The sequence below is a fragment of the Parastagonospora nodorum genome, assembly GCF_000146915.1.
Source record: "Parastagonospora nodorum SN15 chromosome Unknown scaffold_17, whole genome shotgun sequence".
NCBI lineage: Eukaryota > Fungi > Ascomycota > Dothideomycetes > Pleosporales > Phaeosphaeriaceae > Parastagonospora > Parastagonospora nodorum.
In genome coordinates, this window is record NW_001884565.1 from 327,457 (window position 1) to 351,805 (window position 24,349).

The 24,349-nt window shown below is 50.6% G+C and overlaps 13 protein-coding genes across 13 annotated transcripts; 3 read left to right on the forward strand and 10 right to left on the reverse strand.

The window, feature by feature from the left end:
• Nucleotides 1–220: 220 nt before the first annotated feature.
• SNOG_10531 (hypothetical protein) lies at nt 221–1,471 on the reverse strand (the record flags this gene model as incomplete). The annotated part of the gene is made up of 3 exons (XM_001800747.1): nt 221–280; nt 346–1,251; nt 1,316–1,471. 3 exons carry the CDS (start codon nt 1,469–1,471, stop codon nt 221–223), a joined length of 1,122 nt encoding a protein of 373 aa, XP_001800799.1.
• A 625-nt stretch (nt 1,472–2,096) lies between these two features.
• Nucleotides 2,097–3,023, reverse strand: SNOG_10532 (hypothetical protein; the record flags this gene model as incomplete). The annotated part of the gene is made up of 1 exon (XM_001800748.1): nt 2,097–3,023. The coding sequence occupies one exon, from the start codon at nt 3,021–3,023 to the stop codon at nt 2,097–2,099; it is 927 nt and encodes a 308-aa protein (XP_001800800.1).
• A 941-nt stretch (nt 3,024–3,964) lies between these two features.
• Nucleotides 3,965–4,877, reverse strand: SNOG_10533 (hypothetical protein; the record flags this gene model as incomplete). The annotated part of the gene is made up of 2 exons (XM_001800749.1): nt 3,965–4,098; nt 4,190–4,877. 2 exons carry the CDS (start codon nt 4,875–4,877, stop codon nt 3,965–3,967), a joined length of 822 nt encoding a protein of 273 aa, XP_001800801.1.
• A 902-nt stretch (nt 4,878–5,779) lies between these two features.
• On the reverse strand, nt 5,780–6,871 carry SNOG_10534 (hypothetical protein; the record flags this gene model as incomplete). The annotated part of the gene is made up of 1 exon (XM_001800750.1): nt 5,780–6,871. One exon carries the CDS (start codon nt 6,869–6,871, stop codon nt 5,780–5,782), a length of 1,092 nt encoding a protein of 363 aa, XP_001800802.1.
• A 1,557-nt stretch (nt 6,872–8,428) lies between these two features.
• On the reverse strand, nt 8,429–9,846 carry SNOG_10535 (hypothetical protein; the record flags this gene model as incomplete). The annotated part of the gene is made up of 3 exons (XM_001800751.1): nt 8,429–9,000; nt 9,059–9,616; nt 9,762–9,846. The coding sequence occupies 3 exons, from the start codon at nt 9,844–9,846 to the stop codon at nt 8,429–8,431; spliced, it is 1,215 nt and encodes a 404-aa protein (XP_001800803.1).
• Nucleotides 9,847–10,224: 378 nt separating this feature from the next.
• On the reverse strand, nt 10,225–11,237 carry SNOG_10536 (hypothetical protein; the record flags this gene model as incomplete). Its single annotated transcript, XM_001800752.1, has 3 exons — nt 10,225–10,752; nt 10,804–11,132; nt 11,156–11,237. The coding sequence occupies 3 exons, from the start codon at nt 11,235–11,237 to the stop codon at nt 10,225–10,227; spliced, it is 939 nt and encodes a 312-aa protein (XP_001800804.1).
• Nucleotides 11,238–13,277: 2,040 nt separating this feature from the next.
• On the forward strand, nt 13,278–13,643 carry SNOG_10537 (hypothetical protein; the record flags this gene model as incomplete). The annotated part of the gene is made up of 3 exons (XM_001800753.1): nt 13,278–13,358; nt 13,427–13,471; nt 13,608–13,643. 3 exons carry the CDS (start codon nt 13,278–13,280, stop codon nt 13,641–13,643), a joined length of 162 nt encoding a protein of 53 aa, XP_001800805.1.
• Nucleotides 13,644–14,964: 1,321 nt separating this feature from the next.
• SNOG_10538 (hypothetical protein) lies at nt 14,965–15,739 on the reverse strand (the record flags this gene model as incomplete). The annotated part of the gene is made up of 2 exons (XM_001800754.1): nt 14,965–15,615; nt 15,719–15,739. 2 exons carry the CDS (start codon nt 15,737–15,739, stop codon nt 14,965–14,967), a joined length of 672 nt encoding a protein of 223 aa, XP_001800806.1.
• Nucleotides 15,740–16,118: 379 nt separating this feature from the next.
• On the reverse strand, nt 16,119–16,645 carry SNOG_10539 (hypothetical protein; the record flags this gene model as incomplete). The annotated part of the gene is made up of 1 exon (XM_001800755.1): nt 16,119–16,645. One exon carries the CDS (start codon nt 16,643–16,645, stop codon nt 16,265–16,267), a length of 381 nt encoding a protein of 126 aa, XP_001800807.1. The 3' UTR covers nt 16,119–16,264.
• Nucleotides 16,646–17,602: 957 nt separating this feature from the next.
• Nucleotides 17,603–18,736, reverse strand: SNOG_10540 (hypothetical protein; the record flags this gene model as incomplete). The annotated part of the gene is made up of 5 exons (XM_001800756.1): nt 17,603–17,760; nt 17,843–17,881; nt 17,932–18,236; nt 18,310–18,530; nt 18,632–18,736. 5 exons carry the CDS (start codon nt 18,734–18,736, stop codon nt 17,603–17,605), a joined length of 828 nt encoding a protein of 275 aa, XP_001800808.1.
• Nucleotides 18,737–19,777: 1,041 nt separating this feature from the next.
• On the forward strand, nt 19,778–20,024 carry SNOG_10541 (hypothetical protein; the record flags this gene model as incomplete). Its single annotated transcript, XM_001800757.1, has 2 exons — nt 19,778–19,830; nt 19,982–20,024. 2 exons carry the CDS (start codon nt 19,778–19,780, stop codon nt 20,022–20,024), a joined length of 96 nt encoding a protein of 31 aa, XP_001800809.1.
• Nucleotides 20,025–21,576: 1,552 nt separating this feature from the next.
• Nucleotides 21,577–23,527, forward strand: SNOG_10542 (hypothetical protein; the record flags this gene model as incomplete). Its single annotated transcript, XM_001800758.1, has 3 exons — nt 21,577–21,761; nt 21,922–22,033; nt 22,100–23,527. The coding sequence occupies 3 exons, from the start codon at nt 21,577–21,579 to the stop codon at nt 23,525–23,527; spliced, it is 1,725 nt and encodes a 574-aa protein (XP_001800810.1).
• Nucleotides 23,528–23,772: 245 nt separating this feature from the next.
• SNOG_10543 (hypothetical protein) lies at nt 23,773–24,251 on the reverse strand (the record flags this gene model as incomplete). The annotated part of the gene is made up of 2 exons (XM_001800759.1): nt 23,773–24,177; nt 24,207–24,251. 2 exons carry the CDS (start codon nt 24,249–24,251, stop codon nt 23,773–23,775), a joined length of 450 nt encoding a protein of 149 aa, XP_001800811.1.
• Nucleotides 24,252–24,349: the final 98 nt, after the last annotated feature.

A 24,349-nucleotide genomic window follows, 5' to 3' on the forward strand; every position in this document is an offset into this window, starting at 1 on the left:
TCCGAGCCATCTCGAGCTTGGTAGCTAAACGAAGAAGTTATAGGATAAATTTCTGAAAGTACGTATTCGTTAAATCAACGCCGAAACCTAAGCCAAGCAATTCCAGATCAGATTTCCAAGTACAGTCCCATATGATCAGTCAAACCAGTCAGAACGGGAATCAAGATTCGGACTCGGAGTCCTCACCCGTCGAGGAACTGTTCGATTCGTCCTCGCCGCATTACGTGGTACTATCGGCCGTATCGCAGCTTGACATCTCGGGCACGCCTTCATCATACAGCTAGGGCATTGCAGCAGGTAAGTCCAACTTTCATAGCACCTCGGACATGCTGTACGACCTTGTACTTTAGGCCACCAGCCGTCGTGGTGACAAGCTGGTGTATAAGCCTGGCCAGTGCTTCCCCCTGATAGATTTGGATGTGCATGTTGCTCCCGGAATTTTCTGGTTTCCTTTCGTTTTTGTTCTACCGCTCGCTTCTCCTGCTGTTTTCTTGAAGCTTCTTTCGCTTCCTGCTCCCGCTTCAGCCACTGCTCCTGCTGCTGTTTCCAAATCTTTGCTGTTCTCTCCCTTTCTTGCCTCTCCCTCTCTTGCATCTCCTTCTCTCGCCTCTCTCTCTCACGTTTCTCTCTCTCTCGCCTCTCATGATCTTCTCTGGCACGTATCCTAGCCTGAATCACCCGTATCTTCTCGTCATCGCTCCGAATTGCGGCGTCGACCTCCTCCTTCGCTGTTCTCAACAGGATTTCCTGTGTCTTCAAGTCCGCCTTATTCGAATCTAGTCGCCGCTTCTTCATATCTTTCTCAATCCTTCTCTCCTGCCTAGCTCTATCCTTGCGTTCCTTCTCCTCCTCACTATCTTCTGCCTTCTTGTAAATGGGTGACAACAACCATGCTCCCCAACTATTCTTCTGTGCCTCTACCGCCGCCTCAGCGGCTAAAATAGTGTCCAAATTTTTAATCTCTTGCTCTAACCGCCTGATTAGTCTCTGCAGCTCGAAGATCGACGAACCGAAGCTATTGCTCTTGATATGCCATCGCGCACTTCGTTCTTGTTTCGACTTTTGTATCGCGACGATTTGCGCTGCTTCGCATAGTGTTTCTGATCGGGATGCTGAAGTAGGAGGCTGATGCGGTGTTTGTGTGTTTCGAGGAAACGACCGTCTTCGTATTATGGATGGGTAGATAAGGTTGTAGGCTCTGCGTTTGCTTTCGTCCTTCAATGTCTCGTAGGCTCGTCCAAGCTTCAATGTCTAATTTCAGTATGTATAATGTGATGATCGACAACACTAGCTTAGCCCTAGGAAGTGGACATACCCTCTGAAATGCTTCAGTAGCGTCGTGCTTGGGGTTCCTGTCCGGATGGAGCTCCAGTGCCAGCCGTCTGTAAGAGCTAATAATTAGCCGGAGTGCAGCAGTTTGCTCCACTCCAAGGATCATGTAATAATCCTCCATGGTCGATGACTGCGCCATGCTTCCGCAACTATTTTTCTCTAATTGTAGGTTCTATCGGCAAAAGTAACTCTGATGGCGCGTAGAGAGCCTTGAGCGGGGTACGATGACTTAGCAGCGCATAACTGGACTAAGGAATGCGTTTGTGCTACAGTTAGTATGCACATAAATGACAAATCGAGAAGCTTGCGCTACACCTTAAGTCTGTTAAGTTGGCTTACGAGATAACGCTCTATACGATACAGTATGCGAAGATACGATATAAGTACGCTAAAATTAGCAGCTAAGGTACGAGACCAAGCTTTAACTATACATAAATTTAGAATGTACTTCTTTAAATTTAAGCATCCTTACAACTCTTAGGATACATTATCCTATTATTAGGCTATCTAGCTGTTCTTTTGATATATCTAACACTTAGGTATAAAGGTAATATAGCTTCTAGTTGGTAAGAAAGCATAAGCGGCAGCACAGCTTAACACTTTGTAACTCTTGCTATAAGCTCTCACCTAATTAGAAAAAAGCCTATAGAATAAGTGTATAGTATTATAGAGCAATAGAACCAATATAGAAATATTGAAGATGTCGAATTTATATCATACTTGCAGTACGGGGTTGTTTACGTGACCCATGGACGCACGCCACATCACGATTGATCCAGGTCTTCATAGACTTCTGAATGTGCGGAAGAATCACCTTGGGGTGGCAGAAGCTGCCATGGTTCTTCAATGTCGTCGTAAAGACACTTGATAGCGTCTTCATCCGAATTTGATTCTACCCGTTCTCCCTTTCCCTCTCTAGCTTGTGGTCCATCCTGACTTCCTCTACGACTTCCCGCACTGATGGGTACCACCTCGTTATCGACAGACTCGTCAGCATCATTGCGGAGCACATCAAATCGACGCGTGTGCGTTGCCCTCCACAAGGCTTCAGTTTGGTTGAGCTCTTTAGCAGAAGCGAGTAATCCCGCCACTCCCGCGTCTGTCTCATCCCTGAACGCCTGGGTATCGTATAGCACTCGCCACGGGCGAGGATCCAGCATTGCCCGAGGTGGCGGCTGCACGGGGTGCTGATCAACAGGCTCGGCTACAGGTTCAGTATTGGTCCTGCGACGTCGGACGCGTCGCGGAACTGGTGGTGCGTCGGAATCGTCGATGAACTCTGACATGGGCGGATCGTAGTGCGGCCCGTATGGCTCGTCTACATATGGCTCCTGCTCGTCCAAATCGGACAGCTCGTACCGCTCATCATCATCTGCCTCCTGGTCGTCCGGATCCATCATCTCCTCGTCAAGCGCGTCTATCTGAGCTTGAGTGAGCGGTGCAGGCTCGAATAGCTCGCAGCGGCAATTCGGACAGGAGCCTCTACGGGCGTTATCTGATTCAAACCACGCTATGGCACATTCCAGGTGGAACATATGACGACAGGCTATCAGCTTGATAACTTCGGTTTCCAGAGGCTCTGCACAGATGTTACAGTTGCCTGGCCGTGCCGAGATGCGAATTGCTCCGCTGTGAAAGAAATCGGTTTGAGTAGGAAGCTGGTTGGAGGTATTGAGAGTATTAGAAGCCATCTTTAGGGTGAAGATGTCTTGTAGAAGTAAATTTTTTGTGGCCGGAGAATCTGTTATGGAGACGTTATTTCGAATTCTCAAACAGTTGTTGTGGCAAATGATTTGATGATCTGGGGAGAACGACGCGATCTTTTCAACGGCAGAGGCAGCATCGCGACAGGGCGCTATGCAGTGTCAATGTAACGAGAGCAGGTCAAAAGATCGGTCAATACATGCTAGGGATTCAAACATGCAGTTTTGATGAACAATGCCAGCTCTCGCTAAGTTGTGATACACAGTGTTGATGTAGAAAGTGAATGGGAATGAGAGTTCGTCATTATGACGGTATGCTCGTGTTCAAAAGGAGGCGAACTGAACCAAGCCTGACAAGTGAATTTCAAACTCATGAAGCCGGAGCCCATAGCCTCATGCACTAGGCCTATACTCATCAGATGTGCGCATATAAGCTTCTCACATGACCACAGGCAGGGGTTTGCTGATACCTCTTGTGACAGCAACTTGAGATAATGACATCGCGCGAGACTTTCACAGTTTGAGCGCTTCTGCAGCTGAGAGACGCAAATAAAGCTGTAGCGATGCACTTCAAATGTGACCGTACCTCGCAGCCACATTGATTTCACTGTATTGCAATCACCAACGTGTTATCAGAACTGTGCATCGAGTCTACCTCCATTCCACGGGCTAGCAAGATGAAAGTCTTATAGCAAGCCGTTCTAAGCGTTCACATACTACACAATGCCCCGCGATCTACACAAAACTCCTGAGAATCTTTCATTTCAAAACTCCTTCCTTGCCAATTCTCTCACGCCGGATCGAATACGACATCTAATCATTCGGCAGTGGTGCGAAGATTCGCCAATACTCAATTAGCTCCTCCGCAGTCCATCCCGTCCGGTAAAGAGTCAAACGAACCCCGTGAAGAGCCTCCAGATCGTCGCCAATCATCGCAGGCCCTTCTCCTGTGCGACGTTGAGGATGCACGAGAGGCGATGTAGAAGGGCGAATTGGCGCATATTCAGCATATCTGCGCACTGTCCGATCTGGTTCAGTCGAGTAACCATGTACTTCCACTGGCCTTGCAGGGAGTATAGCATCGTTCCTTGTATCTGGATTTGTTGGTTGATCACCGTGGTTATTCCCATAACGTCGTGTCTCTGGAGTCGTACCTCGCAGTAAGTCATACTGTAAGACGTTTCCCTGTGTTTGCTGAGGAATGGTCGATGCATATAGCTGTCTGAGCTGCTCTTCAGCTGTGGCCACGGCAGACTGATGCGGCACATTAATCATAGGAGTTGCGTACGCAGGTCGCAAATGCTGGCCGAATCGACCCCAATCCGCGGCGAGCCGCTGCAATTGTTCGCTATCTTGCCCTGATCGATAGTTTGCCGGCTCCAACATCTCCGCTGTCTCTCCAGACTCACTCCCAGTGCCCTGAATGCTCAGCGCTGAAGGTCTCTTAACAGCTTCGTACAACACTGTTCGGCACAATGGACAATCCATGTGACAAGCTGGTGCTCTCGGCGTTCCCTGGAACCACATGCGTATGCAAGTTGCGTGGAAGACATGGCCGCATCTTCGTAGTAGGACATATTCACCAATCAGTGTTTCTATGCATATGGAGCATCTATAGCCATCTGGAGGTGGAGGTGGAGGTGTGATGCGTGTGATTCCGGTCATGTAGAATTCGTCTCTGGTAGGTAGAGGAGATAGTGCAGGTGTCGGGTGAAGTGTTCGATGCATTTGCTCAGGCGCAATGTCAGGATCCGAGGATAAGAAGCTTTGCATGTCGCTGAAATTCTGATCCGATTCTCTACCAGAAGGAGGTAGTGCTGATGTGTTAGCGCGGCGAGGCATTGAGGTTGACGCTGTGTGTTGGAAAGAAATCTGGGACCGGAAGTGCGTCTTAATATACGCAATACGCATGCGCTGATTAGGGTAGCAATCAAGCAATCTTTCCGAATCTTCTCCCATAATCCACAACATTGCAGAAAGTATAAAAGATGTAAGGTTCAGTACATGGAGCTGAACTTCATATGGCTGATTAGCAGGTCTTATACCTCACCGACGCTGGCCGCTAGCAACAATGCTCATTAAGGGTATTCTCCCTTACCACAGTTCGTGGAACCAGGGCTCTCCTCTCAGGGCCATATCATCTTCATACAGCTTGAAATATTTATGTGAGCCAGAGGTGAATGTGCACTCAGCCCCACTTATCCACCAACCCATAACCCACAACAAAACAAACACACCCAACACACCACTACCCGTATATTTATCAACTAAATTAAAAACCTCCCATCAGAACACCAATACAAGAACAAGTCCGTTAAACCCTTGGTGTGACACTGGGGTCTAGGCCTCGGAGTAACACCTTGTGTTGTGAGATAAGTTCTTCGGCGATTCGACTCCGCTAGCAGCCTGCGAACGGCAGGGTGTTCTGATTTTTGCGTCTTTTTTGTACAATTTGAAAAAGAATGGAGATGGAGCGAGTGACATGTCATCTTTACGCGTGTGTAAGAAGATTTTTAACATAACGCTGCGCTAACCATCGCTAACTGCTGTCTCTTTAGCAATTAGAAATACAATTGCATTGCACTATTATGTTTACGTATCCTGTGACTACAAAAGACATGTATCTTCGAGTTAGGACCCCATGTCTCAAGCCCCTCGTCCATCCACTCTAGTCAGACTTGTATCTTCCTGACCTCCCGTCTCACGGCTCTATACCTTCCATCATTGCGCGCCTCAGCCTCCACCTAATCCGTCTCGGTCTGCTCACTAGGTTCCGCTACCAGAAGATTCGCTTGCTCGCCGCCCTGAGCATCCGTCACCGAGTCAGTCGGCGCTTCGAGGCGAAGACGATGTTCAGTACGTGACACCTCAAGCGCCGCCCTGTTCACACGATCCATATGATCTATAGCTTGCCGTGTGGCGGCTGAAGTATTGTCAAGACTTGCTGCCGCTGCCGCCAATTCGGCCACAAGACTGACTGAAGTTTGTGCTACTGTTTCGAGAGGGACGACTTGGGCGACTTCAGCATCATCACGATGTGCTGCCGTCGCCGTTGATATTGCCGTCAGACCAGCCATAGCTCGGTCTTGCGCGACTTGGATACGGTCGTGAATGGTACTAAGCCTGTCCAAGTGATCCGTGTTATTCAAAGACCGACGGGTGGCGAGTTCAGTAGCGTCGTGACGTGCTATCGCCACCTCAAGCTCAGCCTCAAGACGAGCCATCGCCTGCCCGTGATCTGCTAGGCGCTGGATGCCGCGGTCACGCGCCGCAGCCCAGGCCGCTCCAGCGGCGTCCACGTCATCCTCATCCCAAAGAAGTCTCGAGAGGAGACTATCAGACCTGGAATTTCCCGAAGGTCTGGAGTCTTCCGGAGAGCTGGAGTCTTCTGAATCAGTGTGGAGGCTGTGCTGGGCAGCATCGAAGTGTAGTGTGCCAAACAACACAGCCCGACACATGGGACACCTCCTATTTCCCATCCCATAACCCTGAAGCCAGCGAAGTATGCACGCGCAATGGAACACATGGCCGCACTTGATGAACTTAACGACGTCGGTGGTGAGTGCCTCTGTACAGATGGCACAGTCGGTGTCTGAATTGGATGGAACGGGGATGATGCCAGTCATCAGGAACTCTGGCTGAGAGCGGAGAGTGGCCATGGAGGGCGGTGGAGGCTGCACTAAGGAAAGGGCCTGTGCTGAGGGCGAAGAATGCGCTAGGGGGAGAGCAGGATGTGCTGAAAGAAGAGTAGTCTGAGTGTCATTCACTTGGGTCTCATCGTCTTGATCTCCGATAGAATCTGGGCGGATCACAATTGGCGGATGAGCGCTGGACATGTATGCTTGCCGTGGATTTGAGTGCTTGTATGCGAGTTGTGTTGAGTTGAGTGCAAGCTGGACTGGAAGTGAACTGCGCAGGTAACAGAGCAGAGAAGTAAGGTGTAGAAGAAATGTTTAAATCAAGCCAAAAGGAACAAAAGTAGGCTAAATATACTCCGAGCTCACACAATGTCCCACAGCATCGAGCGGTGAGTGGTCTACGCAGAGGACGCCTCCGCTCATGCACATTTCCGTTCGCAAGGGATGTTGCATGTTGCCTCAGCGAAATAACAAGAATCAAAACCGAGCGGTGAGATGTCGACGCGGAGGGCTGTAGATACCCGTCCGCTAGGGGATCTGTACACCCGTCAACTTGAGCGTGAAGACAACCATCAAAAGCATTTCATCTTAAACAAAATCCTGCCATACCATCTGAGCTTCGATACTCTGAAAAGCCAACATCTTCTAACCCTCTTCAGAAATGCTTACACAAGCAAATCCACACTTCGTATGCATCAAGCAGTGAGAGGTCGATACCAGAACTTGATGCCAAGAGACGTGTCCACTCATGTACGTTCCCGCTCCCGTCCGCTAGAGGATGATCTGTACTCATGTCAACGGTGCTGGACCATGCGCAATAACCCATAGCAAATCACACCAAATTAGAGCGTTTTCTTTCACCACATCTCAAATCTCCCATACCATTCACGCAAACGCCTCATCACCCCATCAAAAAGCGTATGCATGCAATTCCCGACTCCTTGTCTATAATCTAGCAAGCGGTGAGAGGTAGACACGTAAGGCTGTACGTTCCCGTGTATCTGTACACATGTCAACAGTGCCGAAAATCGTACAACAGCCTATACCAAATCCCATCACCCCGAATACGAATACATTCCTTTCGTTCCATCTTATGTCTCACATACCTTTGAACGCAACCGTCTCTTGATCCCCCAAGAAACGCATATCCATCACTCTTCACTATCAAGCGGTGAAGAGTCGGTGTGCCCGCTCATGTACGTTCCCGTTGTGTAACACAGGTTAACTCAGCGTGAAGATGCAAATCTTGTAGTGCCTAACTGTATCGGCTTGGATGAACTTCTTTTATCTTATCTCATCTCCGATACCTTCAGAAGCAAATTTCCCGCCTCACTCCCAAGAAACGCCTGTGCATGTAAATCGCCACACCCCACAGCATCGACCGGCGAGAGATTGACGCAGAGAGCCGCGTTCGCTCATGTAGCTTCCCGTCCGCGGGGACTTCGGATGAGCTTGCCCGTATGTGGCATGAGGGAGACAGGATAAACCTGGTACGAAACGGTAGCAGCAGAGCGAGGATTTCCCGCCTTGACGCTGAGGTGTGGGGTTCCAGAGAACAGCACATGCGAACTACGCCTCACTGAGCGTCTCGACTCCTGCATGCATGTCAACATTGCGCGGAAATGTAGCACATCTCACACCGAACCGTGTCAACTTGAATAGATTTCTTTGATTCCATCTCATCAGAATAAAACGCCTCTTATCTTAAACCCTGCACAAAAAACGCCCAAACATGCAACCCCGCACATTTCTCATCTAATCCCAGCTTTTCTTCTCATTTCCAAAGAAACTCGAATCTTCCCGCGCGGGCGTGCCCAACATACCCATCTCGCCACCCTTTCTGCGCCCCTTCTTTCCCCAAACTTCCAGTCCCCAGTCGTACATCTGCCAAGCCCAGCCGCCCGCTACCATGACGCCAGACACAACGTTGACGATGCGCACAAGGAGGCGCCAAAAGCCTCCCCACTCTTCCACAACCGCCAGCATAATCGGCTCAATGTCGAACTTGACGAACACGCCAGGGACGTAGTTTTCGGGCACGGTGTGGGACTGGGACGTCACGGCGTACTGATTCGTCTTGATGGCGTGGGTGCTGAAGATGGATTTGGCGGGGTGGGCGCTGGGGTCGCGGTTTACTGACTCGAGGAGGGGGAGGAGGCCCGGATTGTCGGTGTAGATGGTGGGCACGATGGAGAGGTAGTATTGGAATTTGTAGAAGTGGTCTTGGTCGGTGGGGGTTGTTGCGATGGTGTTGTCGAGGGGGTTGGTAAGGGAGGGGTAGTAGGGGCCGAAGGACATTTCGCGGATGATGTGCGAGAAGTTGAATGCTGGGTGGTGTTAGCAGTTACTACTTTACGGTATGAAATACGGGTGATTGAGACTTACTCTTGTGGTCCAGATGCTGTTCGCCAAACTCCTGATATCCGTGCCCTCTCGCTGTGATGTGGAAGTCTCCCTGGACTTTGTTTCCATCCAGACTGCCAAAGATCCTACACGCATCCGGCGCGCCTCTGACCCTCGGCGTCTTGCTGAACTTCCTCTTCTTCGCCTTGCCCAATTGCTCATGCACATCCCACAGCTCTTCCCAGCCAGGATTCACGCCGTCGTCCTTGCCCAGCTCGTGCATGCCCTTCTCCATCTTCCGGCCCGTCCACTGCGACCAGTTGGTTGGATCGTTGCGTAGCAGGTCACCCGCGAGTGTTCGGTCGCCGGCCGCGTCTTGCATGTTGACGCGTAGGTCGTGGCAGTTCATGGCGACTATTATATCGAGGTTTATTTGCATGTCGTGTGACACGCCCTTCTCGACGGAGAAGGATTGTGTGGTCGAGCCGGCATACCATCGCGTTATCTCGGACCAGGAGAGGTATATGCATGTGAGGATGAGCGTTACGGTCCATGCTGAGGAGTTGCGACCTTGGACGAGGTATGTCTTCTTGGTTTTGGCTGTGCATTACTTGTTAGTCAAGACTCACGAGAGAGTGTACTGGAGACTTGGTCGCACAAGCTCTGATAGTCGCAATGAAGCTTGACACGCCTCAACACCGCAATCGCGTCCCCTCGACTCCCCACCCAAAGACAATATACTTACGAAAAGCATCAAAACTCGACACAATGCCACCCTTTGAAGCTCCAAACGCATCCTCGTCGAGGCTGTGATCATTGAAGCCGTTCATCATGGGCGCAAATCGCTCTTCCGGGGCGCAGCAGGCCCAAATGCGACTCGAACTGCCGTAGGGAAAGAAGCAAACCAGAGGTTGCGTGGGGTAAAAGAGCGACGTGGATAGTTCGGGGCCGTGATGCTGTCGCGAAAGGCCACCTTCAAGTTACAGATGGGGGTCTGTGCGCGCGGAAGAGGCCCGATTGGGAAACACCGCCACGTGCTCAATTAGGGCTGCGCAGTGACGGAGCATGGGAAGTTTGGCAAAGTTCCAGCAACTATTCGCCAGTAGTCGGATGGAGTGACATTGTATACATTAGTCGGAGTAGAGGGTTATATGTAGTGCGCATTTCAATTGCCTGCGCAACTCAGTTACCGCTTACGTTACTGGTACTTATAGACATTCTCCTATGTCCTTGATCCACTCCTGAATCCGAGGTTTCATCCACCCACTCATCCAGCGATCAGATTCTGGGTAGCCTTTCCTTGCTCTACCCAGTTTAAACGCTGTGCTAATGCTACAGGTTCCATCATGAAAGCGAAATTGGAAACACTTTGTATTTGCTTCGCATGTTATCTTGCAGTTCTCAAAGCTCTGGTGAGCTGTTTTTTCGATATCCGAAAGATATGAATCGTGTTTTGCCGTCGTAGTCTTGGAGTAGTGGATATCATCGCTCAAATTGTCCCAATCCTCGCGGGCATCTAGTAGCTTTGGAGCTACAAAATAGTTGTAGATATCTCTGAACGATAATTTCCGCGGCAGCTCTCGCAAGGTTGACTGTGATCTGTAGAAGTCTCCTTCAAACTCCCAGAATGATGATATTTCCTCGGGACTCATGTGATGCATCGTTACAGCTGGTCCACACCAGTGCGTAGGACCAAAAGGTAAGGTATATGGTTTTTCGGTATTCAGTTTAGGCCACTGTAATCTGTTAGCAGTGTAAACTATAAGGGGGATGCAGACAAGGCATACTATGTCTTTAACAGATAAGCCAAGAGTTTCGTTGAGAGCGACAGAAAAAATATAGTCACCACAACAGTGTGATTTTGCTTCGTAGTCGTACTTCCCAGATAAAGTAGGGAAAATTCTCGAAAACTCTTTTAGAACTGGTTGCGACAGAATATAACCGCTTCCTCCATAGGCAAAACCAACGTCTCCTATTAACATTAAGGAGCCAAGGAAGTGCTCTTCTGACGAATTCAGGCTCCCTAGCCATTGGACCAAGTTAGGCCATAGGACATAGGTGTCTGCCTCGATGAAGATATACCATTTGTAGTTTGGGCGCATGTAGAACGTCTTCCCTGCAATATGGGTAGTCTTGTACTTATCAAGGACCCATGCTTCATGAGACCTATTTGCACCTTCACTGCAACTTTCTTGGTCCGCAATACAATCCTGTTGCTCATGGTAAATATTGAACTCTGGATTCCTACTCTTCACGTCTTGGAGAACATTATCTAGGCTATCGTAGATCTGTACGCCAGCAACAGTATGTTCCATATCAGAAAAGATGAGGTAGTCGTGTAAACATCCCAAGGTAGTTATAAGCTGGGTAGGGATTTTGCTAAATAGTTCGCTTGTTCCAGTTTTCATTATAACAAGAGTGTCTGAAGTATCTGGCATCCAATCACAGGCGCTGTGTGTCTTAGGAGCCATGTACATAGGACTCCCTATTGGGCTATACCCAGCTCGAACATGATAAAAGTGGCGCAGAAGACTGTACCCAGCCAAGAATATACACAACAAGACGAACGTATGGACTCCCTTGGGGGGTATAGAACAGGTAGGCCGTAAGACCATTATTGAAGGACGGGTTATAGTGTAGTAACGTATACAGTCTTGAGAGAGACGAAATGAGAACAAGAAGTATGTGGTTAGATAATATTCGTCAGGAATGACTTCATAACAACAAACTGGGATATATTCCCTGTCCAAGTCCTGTAATAGTCAACCCAAGACTACCATGGATTAATTGAAATAGGGCCGCTGCGGATTGGAATAGGACCGATGATGATGTGCCAACACGTTGAACGCAACGAAAGGGAAGTATCCAAGCTATTAACGAAACCAGACTGCATCCGACTGGTCACCCATTCAGCCCACCAAGCCGCAAATAAATAGCACAAAACGCAGCAGATTGATTTTACGAGCAAACGCCGAGACACACCTTGGCTTACAAGACAGGATCTGAAGACACCGTAGCACCCCATGCAGGACTCCTGAAATCACTGCATGAGGCGTATATGATCATCGCAATTGTTGATATATCTCAAGAGCTGATACTTTTACATCTCTGTGACAAGGGCGATTCGCGACAGAGCTATGTCAGACCTTGATATGATGTCTCATGTCAACCTTTAACGATAAGGGGCAAGCACGAAGGCGCAAGGCCGGCATGTCTCAGGGCGATTAGGCCGACTGGAGCTGCAAGCCATCGAAATACCTCCCCCAACATTCTCGACTGAAAAAGGGACGTGACAGTGGCCAGTAACTCCGCAAGGATGAATAATAGAGCCGATGGGGCCGAAGCAGCGGTGGTTCTGCAGCTCAAATATAATGAAAGGATCGTTCACAATGCGCATTCGGCATCCAGACAACAGGCAGCATTCCAGAACCTCATGGCGAGCGATTACAGATTCCACCCAGGACGAGCGTAGTATCAAGAGTCGTAAAGACTGCCCGGCAACATCCAAACCACATAACCGTTAACGTCCGTAGTCAGAGGCAATGCAGAAAGAAACCGATAGATCCTCACTCGGCCTCCCATAAACGGAGTGCTAGCGCACATGGCGTGCAAGAGCTAAATCCGGGGTGTTCGGAATATCGGATTAGACGAAATCTCCGGCATTGTTTGTTGCACGCAGATCACGCTAGCAGTCCATTCGTAGGAGAGGAGTGTAGCTAGCTCCGAGGCCCCCCTGAATCTCTAGTAGCGGAACGAGCCAATATTCGCTATAGAGGCTACTTAGCGTGCAAAGACCAAAACAAGGCTTCTTACAATGTTACATTGGCTAAAACTCCCTGTACTGGGCCTTGCACGCAAACTACGCTAGCACTCTGTTGATGCGAGGGCAGTGTACGACCGCGGTTCAAAATAGGACCGCAGCGGATCGAAATAGGACCGCAGTGGATCGAAATAGAACTACATATGTACTAGTCATTGACATAGAACCGCTAATAATCGTAATAGAACTACTCAGCATTGAATTAGGACTGCTGGGCAGTGAATTAGAACTGCATCGGTTCGAGATAGGACCGCATCGGATCATGATAGGACGCAGCGGATTGAAGGACGACTGCTAACCTTAGATCCTAGCTAGCACACTCTGCTAGTATCCACGTTGGTATAAGATGCACTCTGTAACTCTCACTTTTGTGCTCATCCACATTCCACGTACTTTGATCAACGCTACTTATATACCTCGTTACTCGAAACAACAACAACTATGAAGCACTTTCTTGCTCTTTTTTTTCTTGCTGGCCTCGCAGTAGCTGAGGCTCAGTTTTCAAGGCCGCCTAAGGACAGGGTAAGCTCTCTATTCTAAGAGTCGCTATATATAAATTTTCTAAAGCAAAGGCTAATGTTCGAAAATAGCGTGACGCTGAGCCTCAAATTGCTACAAAGCCACCTCAGGGAAGGGTAAGCTATATTTGATAAGAGTCTTTGCATAGAGCTTTTCTAAAACAAGAGCTAATGTTCGAAAACAGCGTAATGCCGAGCCTCAAATTACTACAAGGCTACTTTAATTTAAGGGTAAACTATCTTCTTACAACAGAGTTGTGGCCTAAAATCTTTCTTGAACAAAGGCTAATTCTTTTAAAAGGAGAGACGCTAAGCCTCTGTAACCGTACTGCCGGTTACACCTCTTGCCAGCCCTTCACGATCCTTGTTCCAACTATCTACCTTCACTTATCTTTTCGCGCTGCTGCGTTCACACCTTGATTACTTAGCTATCCTTGTGTACTACACCTTAGTACTATGCGTAGAATATCAATCAAACTTCTTTGCGAGTCTTGACATCTCTGCTCATAGCCTCTTGTGACTCCCAGACAACACGGCCTCCACCAGAATGATCGACGACAACTTTATCTGCGACCAGTGGTCAGGAAACCAAGGCTGTGAGTTGATGAAAGAGTGTCTTGTATTTAAAAATGGCGGTTAGGTTATATGCACGCACAACCCTGACTCTACTTCTTGTACTTCTTGTTATGCGCAGGGCTTTCTATGTACTCGAATTGAGCTTCTGTGCCTCTGGTGGGCGACTCACTGAACTTTTCAAGGAGCTGCAACTACTTGGTATACTTCAAATGGAAATGTTTTTGATTTTCTCGCGTGCTCGAATGCATGCTGCTATCCCATTGCTTTTGTCCACACATTCCCGCTCGGCTTCAGCAGGTACATCTACCAATTGTCCTTTCACGTCAGGTGACGCTATTCTGAAATGATCCTCCCGTTAAGACTGGGCTTCCCCCGGCCTCCGTCAAAGTTCGTGCCTCGTTGTTTGAGGGTGAGACCTGTCACTGAATTCGGCGCTGCGCTCCGCTTTGGATGTGTGCTGATATACTATCTCCTGCTACATCACAAGGGCTCATAACCTCGCGCACCGTCGTGATGGCGCTATATTCATGCCCCTTGATTGAAGTACGCTACGCTTATTAAGACTTAAATGGCTCAGCGAGGCCTTCGCTTCTTTGAATAGCTCGGCAAGGCCTTTAGAATGGTCGGCGTATTGAATTATGCTTAATTCGTTTTGGAAGTGTTGAGGGACGCAACAGAGGGTTTCGCGATTTTGATGCTCCTCGAGTGGGGCGGTAGGGGGCGACGCCTCAAAGGAACACCTCTGTAGCAACCCTGGAGAGCAAATTACAATATTGCGCGTGGGCATAGGAGATTGTGCATCATGCAGGGAGTAAGGATAGGTAGAAGGAGCGACAAAGCACACAGCTCCAAGAACTACGACTTTGCAGCATATTCAGAGCTTAGCTTTGGGTAGACAGGATGTCTATAGCTTACTATACTTTAGCTAACGCGCGCATCAAGAGCCGCCAAACGCAGCCACAACACAACCGTGTTACCTACGCTACGATTGCTCCGCTCTTTCGATTTCGCAAAACAGCGTTCAAGCCCTACACCTAAGCACTCCTCTCCTCCCTATCCAAACTACTGAACTTCGAATCCCCACCCTGCGCCAAATCTCCCCTATCCCCGCCTCCACTCTGTGCTGCCGCCCTCTTCGCAAACTCCTGCTCGGCGACCCTTCCGGGATCATTCTTCGTGCCAATCTTGCCAAATACCGTCTTGCCATGCAAATTCGGGTCTTCGGTTAGATTCGCGCCCTTGGGACCTCCAAGCTGGTGCGGGTGCGAGTACGCTGCTTCAGGCGCGACGTTGCCTTGAACACCATCGAAGCCGACTTGGGCGCCGGTCGACACGCCAATGTGGTCGCCAGCGCTGTTGACGGACGAGCCGATGGTGTTGTAGGTGGGGCCTACGCCAGATTCCTTGCCGAGGCCTTTGCCGGCTTTGAGGGATTGTTCTTCGCTCCAGCCGTCTTGGGCTTCGCGGGCGTGTGCATCGACGGCGGGGTCAAGCCTCGTAGCATTAGATGTGTCGGTATTGTTGGTGTTAGAGGAGGCGGAGGGCTGCTTGGAGGCGCCGGCTTTGGGGTTGCCGGCGCCGAAGTCGCCTGAGCCTTTGAGGGACTCGGCGGCGAGGGAGTCGGAGGTGACTGTGCCTACGCCCTCGTAGATGGGGTTGCGGGTTGATTCGGGGTCGGTGGTGACCTGTGGGATTGTTAGATACCCTGGGAGATGTGGATGCATATGCTGGATTGGGGTATGCAGATGTACTGCTGACTCGTGTGAACAGGGTTGAGTAGATGCGTACCTTTTGTCCGTGATGCGACATCGTGAAGTCTGGATTGTTGATTATGGTTTGTATGGTTTGGAAAGACAGCAATCGATTCTGCGTGCAGGTGATGTGGTAGCTTGGGAGAGTATCACCACTGTGCTTGACACCTTATATTCGTTCTACGTTGCGTCATGCTACATTACTCCCGGTGACGTCAAGCCAGGCACCGCTAGAGGCTCTCCAAGCCAGCTGCGGCATATGCAGATCGCCATTGGCATGTGGTGTCTTTGTAAGGCGGCTAGGTATGGCGTCAGGTGCGGCGCCATCTCGGCGATTTGTACTAGATCTCAGTACTAGTCGATCGATTTACCTGTTTGACGTTCAGGGCTTCAGGTACATGCAATCATCACTCACAAACAGCAGAGCGAGGAATGAATCTGGTTCATGTTGTACATTTTTGTTGCGCGCTGCACCTGCAGCTGCTGCCAGTCAAACGTGGACATAGCTGTCATACATCCCAATGGGGGTCATAATCGTGACAAGAAAGTATCCCAAACGCCTTTTTTTACCATGCATCCAACACTACTGCTTGACACCAGAGCTGGGGTCATTCTTTCCAGGGTAACCGTAGTCCTTGCCGGTAGTCTGCTCCAGACCGGAGTGGTTCTTCTGGTCGCGTGTGACAGCATCGTTGGGGATGCCGCTCAGGCCATCCTTTGCCTCGCGGGCAGCACCATTAGCATCACCGGTAGCAGGCTCACGCAGCGACCCGCTGCCTGACGAGATGCCGGCCTCTTGAGCACCTGAGCCACCGTTGACGGTTCGCGCATCCGCAGAGTTGAAGTCTGAAGCAGCAGCGGGCTGCTCGGGGAGAGGTAGGTTTGCCTGGCGCTCATTGACGAGGCCAGAGTCGGCCTTCATGTCGACGTGGGTGTTGGACTGGCCTTGCTGAGAGGAAACCATTGTGACTTTTGTTTTGGTGCTGAATCTAGTTAGCTGTCTGTTCGCTTGAACCAGATCCTGGATCTTCGAGGCTAGCCGGGACAGGCTAAGCTGAGGTTATACTGCATGCACTTACTCGTTCGGTATGATTGAGGAATTGATATGAAGCTGAGTTTGAAATTGGTTGCTGGTTTAGTTGTAAAGCTGCTGTAGAGTATGAAGAGAGGAAAACATCTTCGACGCTGCGCGATGGTTTTAAATGTAGGAAGAACGTTCTTGCCCCACAGCGTGACACGGCGTGACGTCAAACCGATGTCAAAACTCATCGTGATTCTCCTGCGGAAGGGTCATGCGAGCGGGGACCTTTCTACAAATCCAGTCAAGTCCTCCGTTGCAATATCCATGTCTGCGATGATGAATCGCATCTTCCTTGATCGCCAATGGCAGATGGTATTGCTGATAACCCTGCATGCGTGTGGCTCAACAAGTGTGGCTGACCGGTGTGGCGGTGCAATTTATCCTTACCGTCACTCCCTAACTCCAGCAAATGGCGGACTCAACCACGGTTGTTACAGGTCTTGACAAGGCGGGTTCTGCATGGCGTTCGTTCGAAAAGGGCAAGTGTGACATGATTCGTCGAGAAGTACGATGGTGAGGCAAATGAATGAAAATTAAGTAGTATTATACAAAGCCCAGGTGTGTCCACGGGGAGATCCTACTCTAGCGCAATCTGCAATGTAACGATTATAAGAAAACTTGTGGTAGGAAAAGCGGGGTGGGCAATGCGTGTACGGTTGCGGGAAGGGCGATTGGTAGCAAGGCACACGAGACTGCGACTGTGCTTGATACGCTGTGGCGCGACATGGCCGGCTGGGCGGCTGCTGCAAGTCAAGCATGCAGTACAGTTTGTATGGCTGTGCAGCAGATGTATCCATGGGGTGTTTTGATGATTTGTCGTGGGTCCATTTCCTCAGGTAGCTAAGGAATCGAAGCCCAGTTGTGCAAGAACCAATCTCTGAATCTTGTGGTCGCTATGTCTGGGTTGAGCATGTTCAGATAGCCTGGAACGGCAAAGTCGAATCGTCCTTCGGCTGTTGCAACCAGTGGCGATAGCTGCCGGTATCTTATGCCATGACCTGCAGCCTGTGCTTGATTCATTTGATGTTGCAGATCTCCCAGTGTTAGCTTTGACATTAAAGGGGATAAGAGAGCACTCACTCGGTACGTCTTGGTGAACAATGCTATTCCATGGACGATCTAGACACATGTAAGTCTTCCTATATTGTAAAGGGAGGTATTACACTCACTCCGACAAGATCTGACGACCTCCACCAGATCATTAACAGTCATTCTCTCGCCATACATAGACATCTCGGGTTCCCACAGCGGCATGTCGAGTGCCCTCACTACGAATTGCGCAACATCGTATACCGAAGTCAAGCAAATGCAGGCAAGATTGCGCGCAGCATCGTAGGTTGGCGCCACGGCAGTCATACTTCGGGGATTGGCGATGTAGTCTCCTTCGTTACTGTATCCAGTGTTGGCACCTATATGGTGCGAACGCATGCCGTTCACAGAGAAGCGCTCGTATAGTATTCCGCAAACGAAGACGCTGCAACGATTAGCAATGAACATTGTAAGTCTGGGATGTGCCATACGTATATTGTATATGCCCCTGATAGTACTCTAGCAGAGACAAGGCCGCAGACTTGCCACGATCGAGCACAGGGTTTGGCCCGCGCAAGCCTGGCTGACCTTCAAATTCGGCTGGAGCGAATCTCCGAACTCTACACTGTACGGCCGCCTCGATAAGACGAAGCTGAGGAGTGCCAGTAACCGTGGATATAACAGTATCAATACCCATGAGGGCGTGCTGGAGGGAGGCTGGATCACTGTAGTCGACGACCTGGCATTGATAGCCCTGCGAGATCAGGGCCCGATTGATGCTGAATAGGTGAATTAGATAGGGGTATAACGGGAGTAGAGTTGGACTGCTGAGACACATACAGCCCTTGAGAGGATGACGAGTTGGTGGCTGGTCTCATCGTTGATCTCTCGTGCTATCGACAGTGCAAGGCCACAGGTTCCAGCGACCGCGACACGCATGTTCATTTTCGAGGAGGACTAATTAGTTAGAGAAGCTTCATTTGGTCAGGAGAATGCTCATATTTTACCTTCATATTTCGGAGGCGTTAATGTGTTGACAGGAGCTTCGAGAGCGCACACACATACCCCCTTTAACTACTGTCACACAAGACGAATATTGACGTCCGTGAGTCACGGAGGTTGACCTGATTCTGAAGACGGTGAAAGAGCGCACCTGCCTATCCCTCGGCTTGCGACGCTTCTCGAGCCGGAAGACATACACGAACGATTGGACGCTGGGCTTTTGATACACGTTTCGAAAGGTTCATTTGAATTTGTCATGCCAATCGCATCAAGAAGTAGTGTCAGGTGAGTTGCGCTAGCCTCAACGAACGGCAACTGAACGCTAACGAGCTCGAGTACTGGTGAAGTGTGGTGCAACGGCCACCGTCTTTTCCTGCATCCTGGCATCGGCAGTGAGCGACCGACGGAAGAATAGAGTGTTATGGACATTGTCCCGCTGGCACGGCTGCCTTGTTGGACGCCTCTTCCGTTCGTACGGCTCTGCTACACGACATACCACCATCATGATTCGCCACTGTGATGACTGTGAACAAGCACAACCAGCCTGGGCTTTCAAGTCCAGTAGACTGATTAGCAGTGCAAACAAATGCCCGCTCTTGTAGTTGCTGTATGATGCGTATGCGTACTAGCAAAGGCTGTCTCGTATTCCCGACTGTCCATATTGTGAGCAGTCAGATACAAATCAATGAGTATTGCGCCAGCAAATCGACCAAAGTAGGTCGAGGAATGCATAGGCGAGCGGCGGAGATGACCATAATCGATGCCTGGTAGAACTGACCCTAGATCGTTGGAAATGAGCCCGATGGGATGGTCGTGTACTGTGCACGAATAAGACCGCTGGCAACGCCGAATGGCCGTGCACGGTGTATCTAGAGGACTAGTCTATCAGATGGGTTCGGAAGTGATGCAGGACTGGCCAATGGGCAATATACAGGAAGTTCCAACGGTGGGGTCCAGCTCCATCACAGAGGACAATGCGCCGTAATGTACGCCAAAGCTGCATGTGACTTTGCTCTTACATGGCGAATCGCGCCGTGGTAAGTCATAGGGCTACAGCCCTACGGCGTACTTCTAACCGTAGGGCGGGAAGTAGACGCTACAGAGCCTCCTGCTTCCTACGGGGGTTCAGGCCGCAGTATTGGCTGCATGAGGTCGAGCGAGTGGCTGACGTGAAAGATAGTCGCGCAGGGCCAGCAGGATGACTCGCAGCGTAGAGCTGGAGATTGGCTGAGCAAAAGTATCGCCAATCATTCCTCTGGCATTACGATGACAAGATAGGGAAATGGGGCCAAAAACCGGTGTATGTACTAGGGCGTCACAGCATCCACCGTCACTCAAGTGACCGTGTGCACGTGCGCCTACTAGGATGGGAGGACTAGGAAATGAGTGTGCTTGCGGCCGTGAAGAATGAGTCGTACGCGTTTCCCCACGCACATTCTTTCATCCCAGGGTATTACCATGACATGGATGGGTTGACCGGTTCCCCTGCGGCACCAGCGCGGATAGTTGACATCGCATGTGCTCAATTCCGACTCATTCGGTGCTTCTTTGGCAGCTTAAGAGCCGCAAAATCCCAGCTCTTTCATAGGTAACTTCTGCCTTGGACGAGCAGACGTGTGCTCACCGGTAGCGGCGGGGTTTGCTGCAGGTCTGCTCTGAACTTACGTCTCAATTCGCCTGGCATTATGCAGACCGTCAGATGTCCGGCAAGCAGACTTTTGCATAAGCGCGGGGTGTAGCGGTCATCTTAAGGGTGTAGGTTTTCAGCTCATCTCACTGTCGTCGGCGCCGATGATTGCAGATCGACGGCTGGACTTTGTTCTCCGCACTTGGCAAAATCGCTGCCTAGCTGCTGCTTCTTGAGCGTGACGAGATCAGTGGTCGAGGTGGGAGAAAGGTGTAGACCATAACGCGCAAGGTCAATCGAAAGCTCTGAGATGATAGCAGCCCACAGACAGATGCAACACGAATCTGCGGGGAGGTGGTCCATGCAGAGCAAATCAGCGCTTGTCGCAACGGGACTAGGATGGGATCACGTGTTGACGCGTTTGATCACGTGTTGATTGCAATCCCTAAATCCATAACAGCCTTGCAAGTCAACATGGCACGACTATGAGTATGCGCAGAGGCAAGGTCACTAGGCGTTCGAATGCTGATGCACCGATTGCGCGAATAGACTTGGGTGGCGTTAAAGCTCAAAAGATGCTGGTGTCATGCACGTAGCCGCGCGAACGTGGCTGGATAAGTCAATGCTGTCTAGGAGGCGAGCGCGTGCTCGTAACTCTACCTGTGCGGCATCGGGTTGGCGTCAAGTCGCGCTCCATATTGTATTCTCGACGTCCTTTGCGTAGCATAACAACGAATTCATCGATCATCTTACAGAGGAAGTTTGAGAAGTCTGAATCAACTAGACATTCGACAGAGCCATGTACACGTCATACTTCAGCAGCATACACCTGGGCATGTAAGACTCATACATTGACGTGTACAAAGTAGCCAAATTGCACTTCAAACTCGCGGTGTTGCTCTTCGATTGTTCTGTTATGCAATGGCTATATCTGCAAGTTTTCATTAGGTGCCTCACTAAAAGAACTCTCCCGTTTCAAGGAACTGTGCATGGGCCACATGCACGACATTGGTAGCCCGTGCTCCCGTGACCCAAAGGTACGCGACGCGCCTACCGGCCACAATACTTGCGTCCCATATTCTTCCACCTCAGAACCTGGATGTCAATTGTCTTCTGATCTCTACAATACTTCTGGCAACTCGAGGATACGCCCGTCATGTCTAATTCATCGCCTCTTCCTTCATTTACCTCGCCTGCTCAATCCGCGATTGGCAGGCGTGATGTCCCCAGCACCCCAGGCGCTCTTGCATTTCTCGTGCACTCGCAAGAAACCGTGGCAAACAAGATGCCTCCAGACGTGGACAACAAGGCTATTGCTAGACAGAGAAGACGCCGCACGAGGTATGTTGAACTTTGATTATTTTGCCTTTCCATCGCGACCACGTTGATACGGTATGCTCGCGACGCGTTCCTTGTCGATAGCTAGGCCAGCACGTGCCCGGCTCGACTCCGCCAGCACACCCCACCATCCGCATCCCACCCACTGACCACGTCATCACAGCAAAGAAGACGAAGACATCCTCAAAGCGGAATACCTGAAAAATCCGAAGCCTGATAAGGCAGCGCGTCTCGAGATCATCTCCAAAGTCGCGCTTGGAGAGAAAGAAGTTCAGGTATGCAGCGATTTTCCCTGGTCACGAGTGTGCGCGCCAGCACTAACCTTAATGCCCCCATTACAGATCTGGTTTCAGAATCGCAGGCAGAACGACAGACGTCGCTCACGACCACTGGAACCTTCGTCCTCGGCATCTCTCATGTCTTCATCCTCCAATATGTCCGACCCGCCCATGGAAGAAGAGGCTCACGTCCGCGACCTTGAGAACGAGCCGTTAGCGCAGGGCGTGGAAAGTGGCCTCAAGTCGGATCGCCCAGTAACGCCTGAACTCACCTCAGACGAAACCATTCCAGAATCGCGTCCCGAAGACGACCTCGCGCCTACCACCATCGAGTCTCAGGCTGCGACTGAATCGACAGTAGAAGCATCAGTTGATCCAGAAACCACTGCTACTGTGCCGAACGAGGCAAGCAACACACAACAAACAGCACCATCATCACAGGGCGCGTCTCAGGCGCGCACGTCATGGATTTCCAACAGACGCAGTGCCTCATTCGTACGACACAGCGAGGACTACGCGCCTGAAGTAATCACATTCCCGAATGCACCCGCGAAACCTATAGAATCGTCGCCGCTGCCCGCAGCACCTTCTTCAGTCTCATCTGCGCGTCCGCTCAAACGCACCCACTCCTTCGTGCGACTTCGGACAAACGAGGATGGTACTGCGCGCATCGTTACAGACCTCGACAAGACTCCCTCCCCTCCGCACATCAAGACCAGCCCTGCGGCCTTTTCCCGGGCTGCTGCAGGCCTTCGACGAAGCTACAGTGCAGCGGGATTGAACGATCGACTAGCAGCTGCGCGCGGAGAGCCCAGCCCTAAGATACCCCGGACATCGTCGAATATTGGAAGAAGCAGGGATTCACGAGCATGGGAATTTTGGTGTGACCCAGACAGTCGGTCGACAACGAGCCTCACAACACGTGCCGAGCAAGAGGGCAGCGGAAGTGCAGCGGATGCCATTGGCATACTGCGGGCGAACAGGAAGATCCTGGCGCAGAACCAGGCGCGTCAGAACACACCCATCATATCGCGCCACAGTTCCCACAAAGGCCTCAGCAGTTCAGGCGTGAAGAAGTCACGCAGCTCCATACAGCGCGCATCCACCATCAACGGGCGATTCTCGACCAAAGACTATAAGAAGGGAGGCGACGATACCGAATCCGACGAGTTTCCACAGACGGAAAGCGACAAGGAGAACTGGGAACCCGACGTTACTCCATCACAACGCCGTTACCAAATCTCTACACCTCCAGCCGCTCGTCGAGCTCGCCAGATCTTGGGTGAGAACACCGATGTCATGTCGCAGACTGCAAGTTTCGGTGCGCTGTTAGCGCGTGAGAAGGGCAAGGGCATCACCGACCCTGAGCAAGACGACGAGCTGAGGTCGTTTATGGGTGGTGATGATATGAGCGGGCGGAGTTTAGGGTCTGCTGAAGAGGCAGGTTGTGTTGAGGGCTTGCTGAAGCTAAGTCAGGGTCAGTGGAGATAGGCGAAGCACGGATCGTACATTGGGCGCATAGCTTTGGCTACGGTCAGCATGCACGGCGTCACCGGTATCATTACATTCTTGTCGACGCATTTCAGCGGGTTGAGGTTGGTGTTATACAAGGTTAGCCTCAGGGCGTCGAAAACGACATGGTTGGTCTTTGGGCGGGTATTCAACATGGATCAGTACATCCAAATGCATTATGATGATTGAACTTTAGGATTGTCCTTGTTTTATGTTTTGACTGCTTACAGATTGGCCCTGGTACGCTCAGGATTGTACGCGGCGGGATTGTCATGGCTGCTTCCTACGCAGCTCCGAAATGCTGCGAGATCCATAGGCGCGCTCAGTCGAAGGTTCAGGTGAGACGTGACATCGCGATCAACCACATCAATCAGACGCCGTTCATCTGCCGAGTCCGTGATACTCTCGTCATACGCACCAACCTTCGGGCCAGCTCCAAGACTGTGGAGATCGACCCAGGATATGATGGTGTCGAAGTAGTCAGTTGCAAAGCTTTTGCGGTTGTCCCTTAGGAATGATGTGTTCTGGATAGCTGTCTCGATATAGCGTCTCTTCGTAGCGCGCTTTTCATTGGGAGAAATGCCAGTAATTCGATATTCGTATAAGATCGCTACTGGGAGGACTGACACCTGGAAATGATTTGTGAGCACTTCCTTACCCATGCGGGGGTGGAGCATAGAGAGTAGCAGATTGTGTACTTCATGGTGGCCGGAAGAAGCTTATGTCACTGAGACAGCAACCGTTGAAGGGGCGCCCAATTGCACACATCGATTTCCGTGCTCCAAGATAATGAATTTTTTT